Source organism: Ascaphus truei, chromosome 1 (genome assembly GCF_040206685.1).
Source record: "Ascaphus truei isolate aAscTru1 chromosome 1, aAscTru1.hap1, whole genome shotgun sequence".
In the NCBI taxonomy this organism is placed as follows: Eukaryota; Metazoa; Chordata; class Amphibia; order Anura; family Ascaphidae; genus Ascaphus; species Ascaphus truei.
Window position 1 is genome coordinate 371,145,593 of NC_134483.1, and position 17,071 is coordinate 371,162,663.

At 44.1% G+C, this 17,071-nt stretch overlaps 1 protein-coding gene across 2 annotated transcripts in view; it reads right to left on the reverse strand.

Moving 5' to 3' along the window:
* SNX25 (sorting nexin 25) overlaps positions 1-16,167 on the reverse strand; it is a 179,590-nt gene extending 163,423 nt beyond the window's left edge. For both annotated transcript variants that reach the window (XM_075610238.1, XM_075610237.1), the window contains exon 1: positions 15,395-16,167. In XM_075610238.1, the coding sequence (XP_075466353.1) occupies positions 15,395-16,033 (639 nt within the window). In that variant the 5' untranslated portion in view covers positions 16,034-16,167. The remainder of the gene's footprint in view (positions 1-15,394) is intronic.
* Positions 16,168-17,071: the final 904 nt, after the last annotated feature.

The window sequence follows — 17,071 nt, forward strand, 5'->3', positions numbered from 1 at the left end:
GGTCCCTCAAAATTAGTTACATCTCTCCTAAATCCGTCCCAATATACCACAGTCCCGAACAGCACACAAGTGGGCAAATGACTTAGCTATGCAACCAGGGTTAATACACACGGCTACTGTAACCAACTCAACTTTCCCCTGCTCATGGTACCTCCAGTGAGTTAATATTAACCCCTTACTCGGTTGCAATCATATCTATACATTGCCACCACATGTGGTATGCAAATAAGAGATGTCAAATTAATTTGCCAGGGCCCCAGGTCCCTGTTTATTATAGAAAAAAAAACTATGCACTTTAAAACCCCAAAATCCGTTGTAGCAAAATGTGTCCGAAAACGTAAATCCTCCCTCCAGAGTGTGCAACAGTTCATTCAGAGCCAAAAAAACATTACTTATTAAATGTTTTAATACATATAAAAATAAGGTGCTTAGGTTACAGAAAAAGGATTACAAAAAACATACAAATGCAGAACAGCTTCTTAAAATAAAAGGGTAAAACATAAAAGAAAACCTATGCATTACCATATGCCATAGATTTTCCCCAGAGAGGCCACTTGTTCAGAAAAGGAGATATCACATATTTGGTCCCAAATACCCCTCTGTTAAGATCTGAACTTCATAATCTTTGCTCAGACTTCAATATTCTTTCTTGCCATGTTAGCCACATAAACCCACCCCCTGTCATAAATCAGCTGTGAGATTGACCGTTTTACGATGGAGGGAAAAAAGCAAAGTTTGAATCTTGTCTCAATATCTATAATAGTCATAATTTTCCTTAACCAACACTTACACACACACGAGTCACATCAATACATTCAGGCACTCAATGCGGAAAGACTAAAGAAGACCATCTTAATCCTAAATGTAAGTGACATACAGTGTGTGATGTCAGAACGTGCCCCTCGGGGACTCTATTACAGATTTGTTGCTTTTATTATGCAGAGGAGATGACATCACAGGATATTCTCATTTTTAATAAAGTCACTCTTGGTTTGATACTTCCTGTAGCTACGCCCCTGGCCATCCATAAACACCCTGCAGAGTAAAGCTTTGAAGCTTAGCGTTTAGAACAGTTGTCACAGGGGCCATATTTTATTCCCACCTCTGCCCTTATCTGGACACTATCTGCAACATACAACCCATCTGGCCCTTTTAAGTGAGCCATACAGCATAAACCACAAGTTAAGTTCTGTTTCAAACCCAGCACCCACCAGTGACAAGCCTGGGCTTGTCATCAACCCAATATATATTGTATTTTTAAACTCAGGCTTTTGCTCATTAACCACTAATAGCTGCAGTTCACGCTGCCGTTTAAAAAATATATATATATATATATATATATATATTTTTTTTTTCCCCATTCAATATGTGCATCAATACAATCTGTACACTGACAAGTGATTAGGCAAGCTGCAGATCGAGCCGTTCTCCTGTAATCGATCGCTTGCTCAGGGTTATTTCATTAAGTTCTTGCACAGCATTGTGGGCAATGTAGTCCAGCAATATTATGTGACTGGGCAGTTACTAGATACAATTGGTGCACTGCTAGAGAGAGGGTGGGGCTCAAGAGCCAGAGCCTATCAGAAGGGGAAGGGGGCTGTCACTTTGGAAATGCTTCCTACATTAGAAACATTAAACATGTCTTTAAAAACTATTTTTTTTTTAAATGCTACAAGTATTTTCTCAGAGTACAGAACTCATTTATTAAAAATAACACACATGTAGGATATTGCTTGAACTGCTGCTTTAAGCAGCAACGGGATTAAAATACCTAATATTGCAGGATATTATCATGACAGTTGTCAAGGCCAGAAACCTGCCAAGTGAGCAACCACAATTTCCCGGAGGCCACTGGAAGTAGCTTGAAAAGATTGTTGACATTTTGCAAGTGCACATAAGTGGGGGTATTTTTTTAAGTTAAAATGTAGCACAGAAAACCTGCAGAGATTTGCTCTGTGAATGTGCAGAGACCTTTACAGTAATCTGTAAATGTATAAAGTTAGGATAAATGTTTCCCCTTTATCATCTTTCCACGGTGGCTGCAGTATTGCCAACATGGTTCCATTTCAATAATGAGATTTGGAGCCGATCCTTGTATTCAAATTGTAATCACAGAGCATTCTGGGTACAAAAAGGCATTCATTTCTGTCTTGAGGATCCAGGATCAGAAACTCAAGACGACAGAGTTAGCTTTGCAATGTTCTGGTTGGTTGCTCCTGTAACAGGAATGATTTAATCCCATCATTTTCTGGAGGAAAACAGGTAGGCGTATCACTGCTTGTCTGGAAGTGCTGGATGGAATGGTCGGAGCTGAGAATTGTATTATTTGCATCCTCCTCTTCAGCATAGGGTTATACAAAAAAAAAAATGACCACGATAGCGACATTAAATTATTTATCGCAATAAATGCCCAGTAAAAAAACGAAAAAATTGTAATGTAAGCAAAACGTCTCTTAATCCCTTCCTCTCCCCCAATGGGGGGGGGGGGGAGGTTTTAAGAGAGCCATGGGAGGGACAGGGGGGGAGAAAGGAGGGTTTAAGAGTCATTTGGAGGGGGGGGGGGGAATAAAGGAGGGGTTAGGAGAGCCATGGGCAAGGAGGAAGGGGTTAAGAGAGTCATTGGGGGGAGGGGGGAGAGAGATGGGGTGTAAGAGACTGGGGGGGGTGGGATCTATAAACAAGAGAGTACATTTTTTTTTTAAGTATCAATAGCACCAAGCAGTTTTCTTGTTCTAGTTACCTTTCAGTAAGGTCAACCACTGAATTCTCCCAGACTGACGCCATCTCAAGAGCTGGTCCACTCTGAGCAAGGAAGTGTGGGAAATCCCCCTACAGGAATGCAACTTTAGCAGAACACTCAACACCTAAAGTTTAAAGATAGGATTTTGAAGTGGTTACTGTGTAAATCTAGTCAGGTGTTGGAGAGGCAAAGGTTACATTTAGCAAATATTGGATAAGATTGTAAAATAGTTCAACGGGTAAATCCATTGACCCTTCAGTCAGTCGGTAAAACACCATCTCTTCTTAAAACATTGATGACTAGTTGTTTTTTGGACACTTTCGCAAATGTTCTATGAAGTCGTTTAAAACTCCGGGTCCTAATTCCTGATATTGCAGCAGCCATTATAAAATAACCTTTTGGTTTTTACCAAAATTGGACAAAAAAAAAAGTTTAAATTAGGACCCAGTTAGCAATTTTAGAAGCCAAAGATTTGTTGAGTGGCTGGGGGTGGGCAGCTTTCCGGTCTATCCTCCCTTTCCCTGATCAACTTTGACTCCTAAAAATTCTCCCCTACTGTCTGTGACTATGTATGCCAGGGTCTCACAGATACACTCTGACATACACTGACACTCGCGCAGTGCTGTCTGGCAACGCCGCAGTGGTCACAACACGCCCGATCCGGCTTTTGACTGACAGGTCTGTAGTCAGCACTACGGCTCAACAAAAGGCATCATGGACAACATTTTAGGTGTACCAGGAAAATTCCATCCCTAGTACAAACCTCAAAATACGCGCTGGGAGAGCATAAACAGTGTGCTGAATGTTCGGTGCAATTTTAAAGGTGTGCCATTAAAATATTGGGCTTTTAGACTTGTATTTTGAACACATCTTGTTGCATGATATAAAGATTACAAGTTTTAAAAAAAGGCTGGGCGAAGTTCAGCTCTTTGATTTACTTGCGTATACTGATCTGTGTGGTTGATTTCAAGTGCTGGTTGTATCAAGTGTGCAGTTAGACCCAGAAGCCGTTAAACAAGGTATATTGAAGTACGGTTTATTGTTAGTACTTATAAACTTCATAGTTGCTATAATGAGCAGGATTGAAAATGTCACTCAATACACATCTTGTCACATGTATGTGCACTTGGAGCAGCTGTTCCAAGTAGCATACCGCTGTGAGAAGTGTGAGCAGGTGGTCTCTTTAGCGTCATATTGCTGATCTGAATAACTTGCAATATTGAGGGACATTGGCAATCTTGAAAGGGGTTTAGAGCTCACTGAGCAGGACCTTGCTTCGACTAGTGGTGCAGATGGTGGCGCTGTTGGTGAGGAGCTGGTAGGTAAGCTTGGTTGCTGTTAGTGAGGAGCAGGTAGATAGCTGAGTAACAGAAGGGGAAGCAGGGGCAATAGGGAGAGGCAGGTCATTTCTGAGCTGACCCATCCCAATAGATGTGCCATATTGAGTGAAGATATTGGGAGTGACAGGGCAGAAATGGCAAGGCTGGGGGTGATTGATTCCTCTGGCAGCCAGGGGAATAGTTCCTCCAGCACAGAGGGGACTCAGGATGCTCAGATACCAAGAAAGATTGTGGTGGTAGGGGACTCCCTTATTAGGAAGGTAGATAGGGCAATCTGTTGCCATGACCGCATGAACCGAAAAGTTTGTTGTCTCCCGAGTGCTTGGGTTCGTCACATTGCGGATCGGGTAGACAGATTGTTGGGGGGTGGGGCTGGGATTGACCCGGCGGTCTTGGTACATGTTGGCAACAATGACAAAGTTAGAGAAAGATGAAGGGTCCTAAAAAATTATTTCAGGGATCTAGGCCAAAAGCTTAAGGCAAGGACCTCCAAGGTAGTAAATACTACCAGTGCCATGCACTACCGCAAGAAAACAGTCAAAGATTAGGGAGGTTAATGCATGGCTAAGAAAGTGGTGTAGGAAGCAGGGTTTGGGGTTGAGCACTGGGACTCCTTTTCTGAGAAGTGCCATCTATATTCTAGGGACGGATTGCACCTCAATGAAGAGGGATCTTCTGTGCTAGGGGGAAGAATGCTAAAAAGGTTGGAGATTTTAAACTAGGATGGAGGGGGGAGGGGAATGAAACAGATAACAATCTAAATAGAATAGAAGAGGAAACAAGGGGTTATGGAGGTAGAATGGGGGCAAGTGCGAGTTTGACAAGCAGCGAGACACCCATAGTAAATACAGATAATACTAGAAAACTTCTAAAGACTAAACCAAGTTGGCGCAGAATGGAAGGAGCAAATAAGATAATAGTACAGGCTGAAAAAAATCTTAAATGCATGCTTGCTAATTAATAAAAGAAGCCCGAAAGATAAAATGGGGGCGCTTGAACTAATAGCTGCAAGGGAGCAAGCAGTATGATATCATAGGCATTACTGAAACATTGTGGGATGAAACTCATGACTGGGCAGTTAATTTAGAGGGTTATTCCCTTTTTTCGGAAGGATCGAGCTAATAGAAGAGGAGGTGGAGTATGTTTATATGTTATACCAGATCTAAAACCTATTATAAAGGGAAGATATTTATGAAGGGAATTATGAAAATGTAGAGACCTTGTGGATAGAAATTAGCAGTGGAGGTAAATGTATAAAGAAAATGTGTGTAGGGATATGCTATAAACCACCAAATATCTGTGAGATTGAGGAAGCTAAAATACTTTTGCAAATGGAGAAGGCATCAAAACTAGGTCATGTTTGCATAATGGGGGATTTTAATTATCCAGACAGACTGGGGCAATGAGATTAGCATTACAACAAAATAAAACAGGTGTTTTAGGGTGCTTAAAGACAATTATATGACCCAAATTATTGAGGAACCAACCAGGAGAGGGGCAATATTGGATTTGGTAATATCAAACAATGTAGAAGTAATAGCAAATATTCAAGTCCTGGAACATTTGGGTAATAGTGATCATAACATGGTCTCATTTGAAATAAATTATCAAAAAAAACAGATTACTTGAATTCAACAAAGACCTTAAACTTTAGAGAGGCAGATTTTAATAAACTGAGGACTAATCTACAAGTAATACATTGGGATGATGTTTTTGCAGGGACAAATTTAGAAGATAAGTGGGCAGTCTTTAAAACATTGTTAGAAAAGCACACTCATCAGTGTATACCCTTGGGTAATAAGTATAAAAGAAATAAGTCAAAACCAATGCAGCTAAATAAACAGGTAGGGGAGGAAATGGACAATACGAGGATATTGATATTGTGGAGGAAAAGACGGACAGGTTTTAGATAAGTTTTGAATTTGAGAGGAGAAAGTGATAGAGGAGTCGAGTGTGACCCCTAGGCAGCGTGCTTGGGCTACTGTGTGTATGACTGAACTTCCAACAGTAATTTGGAAGGAGGTGATAGGGCCAGGTTTGGGAGGTAGAATGAAGAGCTAAGTTTTTGCCATGTTTAAGTCGGCGGAGGGCCAACCAGAATTATATAGCGGAGAGACATTCAGAAACTTTGGTCTGTGCAGCAGGTGTAAGGTCAGGGGTCGAAAAGTACATTTGTGTGTCGTCAGCATAGGAGGTGATATTGGAACCCTAGAGGTGTGATTAGGTCACCTAGAGAAAGTGTGTACAGAGAAAAGAGAAGAGGTCACAGGACAGAGCCCTGGGGTACCCCCACAGAGAGATCAATAGAGGAGGAGGTGTTAGCAGAAGAGACACTGAAAGTACGATGGGAGAGGTAGGAGGAGATCCAGGATAGAGATTTGTTCCGAATACCAAGAGTATGGAGAATGTGACGAGAAGAGGGTGGTCCACGGTGTCAAATGCTGCAGGTAACAGAGTTCCTAAACCTATCACTGGGGATAAACAGTATAACCAGCACTTTTTGGGGGGGAAACAAATAGCCCAGTTTATATACAATGCAAGTGCATTCATACTCTTTTGCAAATTAATTGCTCTAATGAATTTACCAATCCAATTTGTTTCCTTAAATAATTCTAACGGTACCAGCAGCAAATGTTTGGGTACTTTTAATTTTTGGGAACTTAATTACAAGTTGAATTTCTTAGGGACCTCTGAATGAGAAAGTGTTTGTCAATCAAACATTTTCTTTACCCACAACTCATCATGTCCACTTTAGAGAGCCACTAAAGATATGGGGCACAGGGGTCTGTGTACACCGTTTTTACACACGGAGACAAAAAGGAGCAGTCAGAGAAAGTCAATGCCCCTCCCTCCAAAATCTCACCTTGCTTACTAACTAACTTTCAAATATTGTCTAAAACATCCTATCCAATATTTCACAAACGCCACACCTGTGTGCATGTGACCTGTGTGCATGTGACCTGTGTGCATGTGACCTGTGTGCATGTGAAAGGGTTTAAAACAGGGGTGGGGAACCTTTTTTCTGCCAAGGACCATTTGAATATTTATAACATCGTTTGCGGGCCATACAGACACAGACAGGCAGGCACACGGCAGGCACACAGAACCTCGCCCCCCTACCTCTGGTAGTTGCTGCTGCTGCTGCTGGGGGGATCGTGTAGGGCGGATGCTGGGGTAAGTGCGGGGGGAACTGCTGGAGAAGCATGGGGGAAGTGCGGGGAATGCTGCGGGGGAAGTACGGTGGCTGCTGGGGGATCGCTGGGGCTAGTACGGTGGCTGCTGGGGATCGTGTAGGGCTGCCGGCGCCTCACACCACCTCCTCCCGATCGGGCGCTCAGCGGCCATTTTTTTAAAATATTAGCGTGACCCCTGTTATAGCAGTTGCCTTAGCAGGGCCAGACCAAATGATTTCGAGGGCCGTATCGGGCCTGACGTTCCCCACCCCTGGTTTAAAACCTCCAACTATCCAGCTGACTCACTCACCCCCCCGCAGGGCACTCAAAATTAGCATTAACATCCCAAAAAACATCACACTATACCCCAATTATGCTGCCACCAAGAATAATTTAAGGCCTTATCCTCAGGGGTCCTTGGTCCCCAGTTTACTAGGGAAAAAAATGTAATTAACACAAAAACCCAATGTAGCAAAATGTGTCAAAATGCATTTAAACTTTTTAAAAATGTAATAAGTTTGATTAGAGCACAAAGACAGTACATATTACATTTTTTATTTAATATATGAAAGAAGTGGCACAATGCTTGTTTTGCAGAAAAGGAAGGTTACAAAGACACACACAATATAAATGTGCAGACAGTTTAATAAAATAACAAGGTATAAAAACAGAGAACCTATATATAAAAACAGAGAACCAACGAACAACAACAGCTTCCTCCAAAAAGGTCTTAGGTCGCAGTTATAGTGCTGGTGAAGGCGACGCCACCCATCGCTGTCGCCACCGGCAAAAGTTTTAATTTTACTTTTAGCGACATTGCTGGCGACAAGGCCAGTGACGTCACTAAAAGGGGAGGGCCGCGCAAGTTGATTGGTTTAGAGACAGTCACATGTGACTGTGTCTAAGAAAATTACATTTACCCAGCTTCCAAATTTTTAGACGCTATGTCGCTCCGTCGCGCTTACTATAAGGGCTTGCGACAGAGTCAATTGATTTGTTTTGGAGCGGTGTCGCGTCGAAATGTACTATAAGCGCAGCCTTAGGCTAAGTCCATAGTGAATTTAGCAGTGCGGAGGCGCGCTGAGGGAAAGCGAGTGCTTTCCCTGGCCTTAGACCGCGCGCCGTCCGTGGGCGTGTCGGGGGGGGCCTGTGACATCACGGAGCTGGTTCGCCCTGCGCTACGGCGAGCACAGAAACTAAAGATTTGGCAAGACACACGCTTCCGCAAGCGTGCGGAAGCGTGCGCGAGCCCCTGCTAAAGCCGCTCTCATTGCGGCTGCAGGGGCTCACTGCCGAGCAGCAGCGCGCCTCAGCACGGGTCAGCGCCCAAGCGCTGACCATGCCCGAGGCCTTAGAGTTGAGGATATGAGAATTCCTGTTTTTTGGGTATAACACGATCCTGAATTCTAAATAAATTGTTTCAATGCTCCAAACTTCGCCGTGTGACATGGACAGGACAATAATTTGTGGGTGCGTCTTATCTCCCACTCATAAATCTTTAGTGACATTTATGTCTGGGAGAGAATGATTTTCCACAAAATGAATCAGTGTCCAAAATACCCTATAACACTCTCCCCTGTAACCCCTAGGAATAATGCTTCACTCCCTGTTGTATTTGCACGACTTGAATATGCTTCTGGACATCTGTCTCGATAAGGCTCATCATAATCTTTGAGGAGGAAACAATCTGGCATATGCAACACAGACAACCTGTCATATTTGGGATTGTTACACACGTCTGTCTTTGCCTGCAACAAGTCTATATTGATTATCCTTGTGAACTGCATTCGATTAAGTATTGTACATTTTTTTTTTTGTAAGGAACTGGAGTATTCCTTGTGTTGCCTCCCTTCTCCCAACCAGACCCACCTCAGGAATTTCACACAATACCCTTTAAAGATAATCTGGAGATCTGGTACATCTGTACACTTTCCCCTGTCACTACTTCATATAAACATATTGTTTTTCATTGTTCCATTGGCTCAAATTCACAGACCCGGTTAACTCAGGCGACTGCACAAGAGACAGAAAAATAGGTATTTTTACGCCGAACGTTATCCCCGTGGTTGCTGTAATGTTAACACAACATAACAGGTTAAAAGGCATTAACGTGGTACTGTAGATGCCACATTTAAGTAAAAATTGCAAGAGTCACAGATGTGACATTTTAAACATATCTCTGCCACGAGTACAGCAGGAACTGCCCTTTAAAACGAAACACAATGGCTACATGAGGTATTTACAAGTGGAAATGGAATGATAATAAACTATACTCCTGTAGCACTTTTCTCCCAGACTCAAAACGCTTCAAAATAACAAAATAACACAAAATAAATGTAAAAAGATATAAAAAGATAGGATGCAATAAAATTCAGAAATGCCTGGGGTCGGCCAGCCAAGACTCCTTCCTGCACCAGACGCATATTAGAGCTCCCGCGCACCAACTATGCCCCGGCAAACCTGCGCACACGCATCCAGTGAAGAAAACAGGTGTCTTGTGGCAAGTACAAGTAGTTGGTTAACAACCTGGCTGCAGGATTCGGCACCAGCTTCAGGCGGCGCGGCTCTGTTTCAGGAAGCCCTAGGAGAAGTGCATTGCAGTAGTTCAGGTATGAGGACACAAGACATTAACCAAGATAGGGGGATCTTCTAGGGGAATCGAGTGCTTAATACGGACTATGTTCAGGTGAATGAATTTGATCAAGACTGACACTGTGTTTCAGCAGCAATCCACCACGATTCTACACATGATCGGAGTTCAGCTACTGGAAACCTCCATGCTCAGGGCCAGTTGGCCGACTAAGCTGCTATCTTGTCACCATCGGTTGGCGAGCTCCCACTACTAGCACCTCTGTCTGTATCAGGATTCAATCTCGATCAACTTGTACTCATACAGCCTAGGTCAGGTAGATAAGCATTGAGAACTGATCACACCATGTACAAAGGACCGCGCTAAGGATAAAAATAGGTGTGTGTCATCTGCATAGCAGTGATAACCCAAGCCAATTGGTAGGATAATGTCACCCAGTACACCGCAAAACACGGGAGATAAAATAGAGCCCTATGGCACTCCACATGCCCCCCGCCACACTGTTACAATTAAGGAGCAGGGTGGGCAGAGTCCTGGTGCACGCCGGCTCGCTCCCTACCGCTCACACCTACCCAGCTTTGGTTCTAGTCCGTCCCCCATTCGCACAACAGGCTAAGCAGCGCTGACATGTCCGTCACCGCCGCAGCCAGTAACAGCACGGTTTGCAGTCACACTAGTAAAGCATGATGGGGAGCGTAGTTGGCGGTCGCAGCGGTGACTGACAGGTCAATCATCACTGCACCTCAGCACAGGCACAAGAAGTAACGTTTGTGTGCCCAGGCAGCCAGGCGCACAGGATTTTTCAGTCCCCGAACAATGTTTTGTAGAAAAGGTTTTAAAAAAAAATGTCTGTTTTCTTACAGCACTCTAAAAAAAAAAAAAAAAAAAGTCGCCTGCCAGCAAAGAGCACAGGACTAATTTAGTAAATACCGAGCCGATTACATCATCAACACAACCTACAAGAATCTAAATTACAGGAAGTGGGACGCAAACCCTGGTCAAAGCTAGACTATAAAGCCTGGTCAGGACAACAGCTTCTAAGATTGTGGCTACATTTTCATCTAGCCAGTTATTTTTGATACATGCTAGATATGCGGATTCACCCGATTACGGCGGTTCCTAATGGATTAGTACTTTCAGTGGGTTTATTGCAATAAATGCCCAATACTGTGCAGTGAATGCTGCCTCATTTCAGTGACCGTACTACCATAATGGTTTTCCAAAACGAAATCTCAAACCCTACTAGGTTTAGTCTATGTTTGTTTTAAGAATGGTTACTTTATCAGTGAGGCGAGAGTCTATAATTACCATTTCCACTCTCAGACTCTCCTCTGCTTGCCTCGCCCTCCGTGATTATTGCCTTTCCCGTCTACTAGCTGTAAAATCAAACTGGAATTAAAGTTGCCTATGATTTTGTCATGGTGCTCTGTCACACGAGGCAGAGGTTTCCAAACACGTTACCCTACTTAGGATCAAGGAAGTTTAAGACGTTTAAGTTTAAGAAGTTTAAGTGATATCAAGGAAACTTATTTTAAGAGTAGAGGGGATCACACTTTGAAAGTGACACTTCATTATTCTCTAAGCAAACTAGAAGTGATACCTTCAATGGCTAACCGAGGTTAAAGTGTTTTTTAATCATGGGCTAGCCATTAAAAGGTATCACTTCTACCCTACTTTTGTTTGCCTACTGAATGGGCTAACACAGCACATCCTCTAGTTATATTCTACAGACAGCGATTCCTTTATCTGTTGCTTTTTAAATGAACTTATTGTAGTTTAACTTCCCGTATTCGGATGCCCGATTAGTTAACAATATACATGGTAGAGCAACATACAAATAAGACTATACGTAGACTCCTCACCAATCTAGCAGTTGTGATTCTTATCTTCTATTTAGACTTAAACTGCTCATAGATAACAGTTAAACAACAGTACTGGATTGACCCAGACCAATTGCCCTGAGTGTGTAGTTGCCTGAGACTCCTGGAAAGATTTCCAGGTATAGCAGCTTAACTGAAGCTATTAAAGGAGTACTGTAGCTCAGACCCATCAGTGCTTCAGTAGTGGGGTTTGCGTTCCAGATCTTGTGCAAGACCTCATCTTTCGTCCACTTTTGTGAGAACATGACATGTGTTCTGAATCAACTCAGAGAAATGCACAATAAGATTGTGCAAGCTTTGCAGAGGACCCATGAGCAAGTGCTGCTTAGTGGTGCAATCCATGCAATACTATTTTGCTGACATACTTTTAAACAAGCGTTTTTATGTTTGCAGCAGTAATTTGCCAATATTCATATGATAGCACATCAGACCTAATACCTTCCCACGGCTATTGTTTTGCACTGTATTCAGTTTATTACCTTAACATTTCTAAAGAGAAACTTTTAGAAGACTACAACTAGGGATTTAATTGAAAAACCCCACTGATTTCCACTTCCAAATCAAGCAGATTGAAAAAAAAAAAAAAAAAAAAAAGGAAATTAAGCATTTCCTATTGAGTGCCGCCACATAGAACAAAGGGACACCAGTCCCTGCTTCAGCACAGGTGGTTCAAATAGAGGCTAAGTTTTCAACTGAGCCTCTGATTGAGCCACCTGTGCTGAAGCAGGGATATCCTGAAAACCTGACCTGTTGGGTGGGGGAGGAGGGGGGAGTTGGAGCTTGAGGACTTGAGTTGAGCATCCCTGCCTTATAATAGATTGGAGATGGGGAGGTAGATTGAGAAAAGGTTGGTACTAAAACACATGAACAGTGTGTCTAATATTTTCCATAGCATTACAGTAAGTGAGAAAGGAAGATTAGGAAGATGAGGTGAGCCCTTCAATATGTAAGTATCTAAAGCTTTGCATAGTTGGAGGGCGTTCTAATACATGCCATGGAAGACAGCCATCACCTAGTTTGTCTTTGTCCTCTTAGGTCTGTGTGCTCTTTACACTGCATCCGCCCAGGCTCTGCAAATGTAGGGCACTCATACAGTGGCAACAAGCATCAGTAACAGTACCTAACGGCCAAAAATGTGCAAGGGAGGAGCATCGTGGCCGAGGCCGCGAGTCAGGCTCTAGGGATTGGGCCTTTATTTTATCTTTAAAAGCAGCAGCCCACGCTGATCGCCATTTGTACTGTATTTATCTATTTATTTTACTTGCTGTTGTAACACGTTCCCCCACCCTAATGGAGATTCACTGTTACCTGGTGCTACCTGTTGGTTCACAGGAAGGTCCTGAGCACCTGTAGGTGTTGTTTGGGGATAAGCAGGACAGGCTTTCAGTGCTGGGTGGTTCTCTCTCTTGGTACAGCTCCTCCATTCCCACAGGGCCTATCATAGGTAGCTGCAGTCCCCTGTGGAAAATTCTCTTCCCTCCCCCTGAAGAACTGCAGCCTCAGGCGGAAGTATAATAAACATCACCAGGGTCTTTATTCAGCAATTACAGCATATATGTCAACCTACGTGTTCTTTCTTGGGTCCCTGTACTCCACCCCCAGGGCTTGAGGCCCCAAAAAGGTATAGCCCTGACTCCCCTATCCCCAGGTGCAATATGGGGTAGCTGTTCCCACTCCCCGAGTGAGGGATCTCTCTCTCTCTCTCTTCCCTGAGGAAGGAGAACTCTCTAAATTTGGATCTGCAACCCCTTTTGTAGCCAGGTGAGGGTCCTAGGTCTGAGCCCCTGATAAGGCCTGTGTACTGCCCCCCTGTCACTCAATGGAGTTGTTTACTGCTGCAGCAGCAAGGGTATAGATATAAACCCAACACTGCCTGTGCTGGTACCAGGGCTTAGGTGTCAGATAGGGCAGATTAGTAGCCATGGGGGGGAATAGATGACTACACTATAAAATCACTTTTTGCCCTTTCCAACAATGTTATCGTTAACACAATTTGGCAAAGATTGTCCAAGCATTTTTAATTCGAAACCTGAAGTACAAGGCAGGAAGATTAAAGATTTCAAAATTATTAGCCGACCCATTTACTTATATACCTCAATACAAATAGTCACTAATAATCCACGTGGACATGTGAGCATATCTGGGAAGCATGCCAATTTAAATCTTGAAATATATTCTGCATATTTAAATTTGTCTTATTTCCCTGCCGCATTCACAGGTATCTCCTCGCCTTAAAATCAATAGGTCGTCTACTAAATAGGACGCAAGTTCATTCTCTCCCTTCTAAACATACCATTTAAGATTAAAAATGCTTTACAAATGTCTACCAGAGTTGTCATACATTTGCTAATGTTTTGCCCTTTGTGAAAGTAATGCAACATTTCTGGAAAATGACATTCGAACGTCTCTAGTTTTGATGATCTGATGGTATCCCGGCTATTGGGAGATTTTTGTTTCATAAAACCATTTCCGCCAGTGCAGCCTTACAGTGCATTGCTCCTCGGTGTATTACAGCAAACTCCACCGCACAAAAAAGGGACAAAATCAAAAACGGAAGAAACTCTCAGAAGCATATCCAATGGAATGAGGCGTACAATTCTGTACAGAGGATTCACGCTCCTAATCAATCAACATCACAAACCCCACTTTCATTATCTGTAACAAAAAAAAAAAAAGCATCTCCTCTCAACCATCTCCTGCTCCCAAACCAACACCTGCTTAATTTCAGCCCCCAGAGTACATGAGGTCTAGTTCATTCTGAGCATGGGAGACTTGAGGACTGGAGTTGGCCACTGCTGCGCTAAAAAGCTATCAACAGGTCTTCAGGACATCCCTGCTTCAGCACAGGTGGCTCAATCTTCGACTGAACCTCCCGTGCTCAAGCAGGGATATCCTTTAAACCTGACCTGTTGGTAGCTTTTGAGGACTGGAGTTGGCCACCCCTGCTTTAACACACACGTAATCACCGACTATTATCGCACAAGATACAAGCCAAAAAAATGCTTACGTGACATTTATGCCGCTGTGACTTTTTTTTTTTATCGCCGCAAGGGATTTACATTGCTGCTTCCTGGCGTGACGCAATCTCTCGACTCAAAGGAGACGCCGGATAACGTAAAATTGTGACAACTTGCGTTAAAAACCATTACCCCGCCAGCGGGGCTAACCAGGCGTTTGCTAACCTATCGGGCAGTCAAAGGGTTAAAACTAATTTAGCCGTTCACAGACCACTTGTATTGTAACCGCTCCCCAAGCAGAGGGGTCAGCAACAGAATCCACAACGATACAGGTAGCCCTCGTTATCCAACGTTTCACTTTACAAGGAATGGCATATCCAACGCTTTACAATTCAACCCTACGGTCCGTTTTTCGATGCTGGAATGCGTTAGCCAACGCTCAGCGCCACTGATTAACTTTACAACGGTTTCACTATCCAACGCTACTTCCAGAACGGATTCAGTTGGATAACCGAGGACTGCCTGTATAATAAAAATGAAGAGACAAGCTACCTAAATGACCAACAAAATAATTGCATAGATATAAAAAATATTACAAATTGGTTTTGGGTCCTGTTCAACCCAAAACTGATTAATTGGAGCTCTTGGATGATGACAGAACACAGCCACACGGCACATCCCGGTAGAGTGAGCTCCCCATTGGCCCATGCTTACCCCTCTGGTGCCTGCGGTCCTGGCCCTGGTGAAGTCTGGAGGTGCAGCAGGTCGGCCGGTCCCGTGCAGAGCGCAGAGGGACCCCAGGAGGAGGGCGCAGAGGGCGCAGCCCAGGTACACAGAGCAGCGCAGCAGCAGCACCGCCAGGCACAGCTCCCCCCCGGAGGAGCCCCCGGGGCTCGTAGAACCCTGACCCAGATGCAGCAGGGACACGGCCAGCAACCCGGACCCGGCAGCCAGCATCAGGCGGGAGGAAGGAGGAGGCGGCGGCGGGCGTGTGCATGTAGACCGGCATGGGGCCGTGCACGGGTGATCGGTGCTGGGTGGGCAGTGGTAATCAGTGCACCAAGACTCGTTGGTCACGGCATCGGTGCAGCGCTGGCTTCCAAGTTGGGTACATGGGGAATCCGTACAGGGTGCACCTAATGTGCTCGCTCCCCTTCGCCTACATATGGCACTATCTGCACCGGAGTCCATCAGCCGGATGGCACCGGCGTCCGTGCTGCCGGGGGCCACATCAGTGCCGGGATCTGCAGCGCCGCTGACATTGTTTGCACCGAGGATCAAGCTGTTGCTTCTGATGCCATCTGCTGCATGTGTGTCCATCCCGCCAACTGCATGGTTTGTATGGAGGCTCATGCTGCTCCACTACCCCCCCGCCGCCGCCAAACTGCTCATCTCTCCGCTCTATCGGTGCAAGGGAAAAGCGGCTCAGACTTCCCCGGCCCGGCTGCTCCACCAGTCTCCTCCCCCCTAATCCCTGTGCTTGTGATACCCAGACCGTCTCCCCGCCCAGGGCCTGTGGCAGAAGGAGGAGGAGATAGGGGGTTGGTTTTCCTGCTGTGCTGGTTATTTACTTGTGTGTGTGTGTGTGTGTGTGTGTGTGTACATACAGCTCTGCTCTGCCTTCCTCCTTCCACAGGACCCCCTCTGTGTGTGTGTGGTTGTAAACAGTACCAGAAGGTGTGTGTTTTTACTGGCAACATGACACATCCAGCAGGGGTTTGGACATCTCCCCAATGATATTTCCTCTGATAGTTACCATACTCTTTTGAATAAGGATATACCATCTATTGCATTTCGATTTTCTGTAGCTGGTTTAGCCTATTTGTATAGTATTTGTTATTATATTAAAGGATTGGTATATGTATGGACATGTTACAGTCTGATTAGTGGATATTATTTATGGTATAGTGGATATTATTTATGCTGTTTCCCTAGATTCTGTGATTTATTCATTGCATTAAATCTTATTTAACGTGTATACTATTGTTTGATTGATATGTTTGTTTCATGTTATATATTTTAGTAACTTTTTATATTGATGATAGATGCTAAATCCACCTGGCAAGGAAAGAGTTAACCCCATTGTACTATAGAGGAGGGCATGTGATATCTGATTGGAACTATATACAGTTTAAGGAGAGATTGGAGGGAAATCACTGAGGAAGCCAATTCTATTGGCGAAACGCATAGGCGGGAGGCAGTACGAACGAGTTGATTGGAAAGGAAATCAGGAGAACACGCAAAGGAGGTCTGTGATGCACAAAACATTCGGAAGTCCCACTGTGAGCGGGAACCCGGAAGGAGACCTGTGAGCTGACACGCAACAAGGATCCATGCTACGGGATCTTAAGCACATTACCAATATCTACTGAGCGAATGACGGAGAGTACC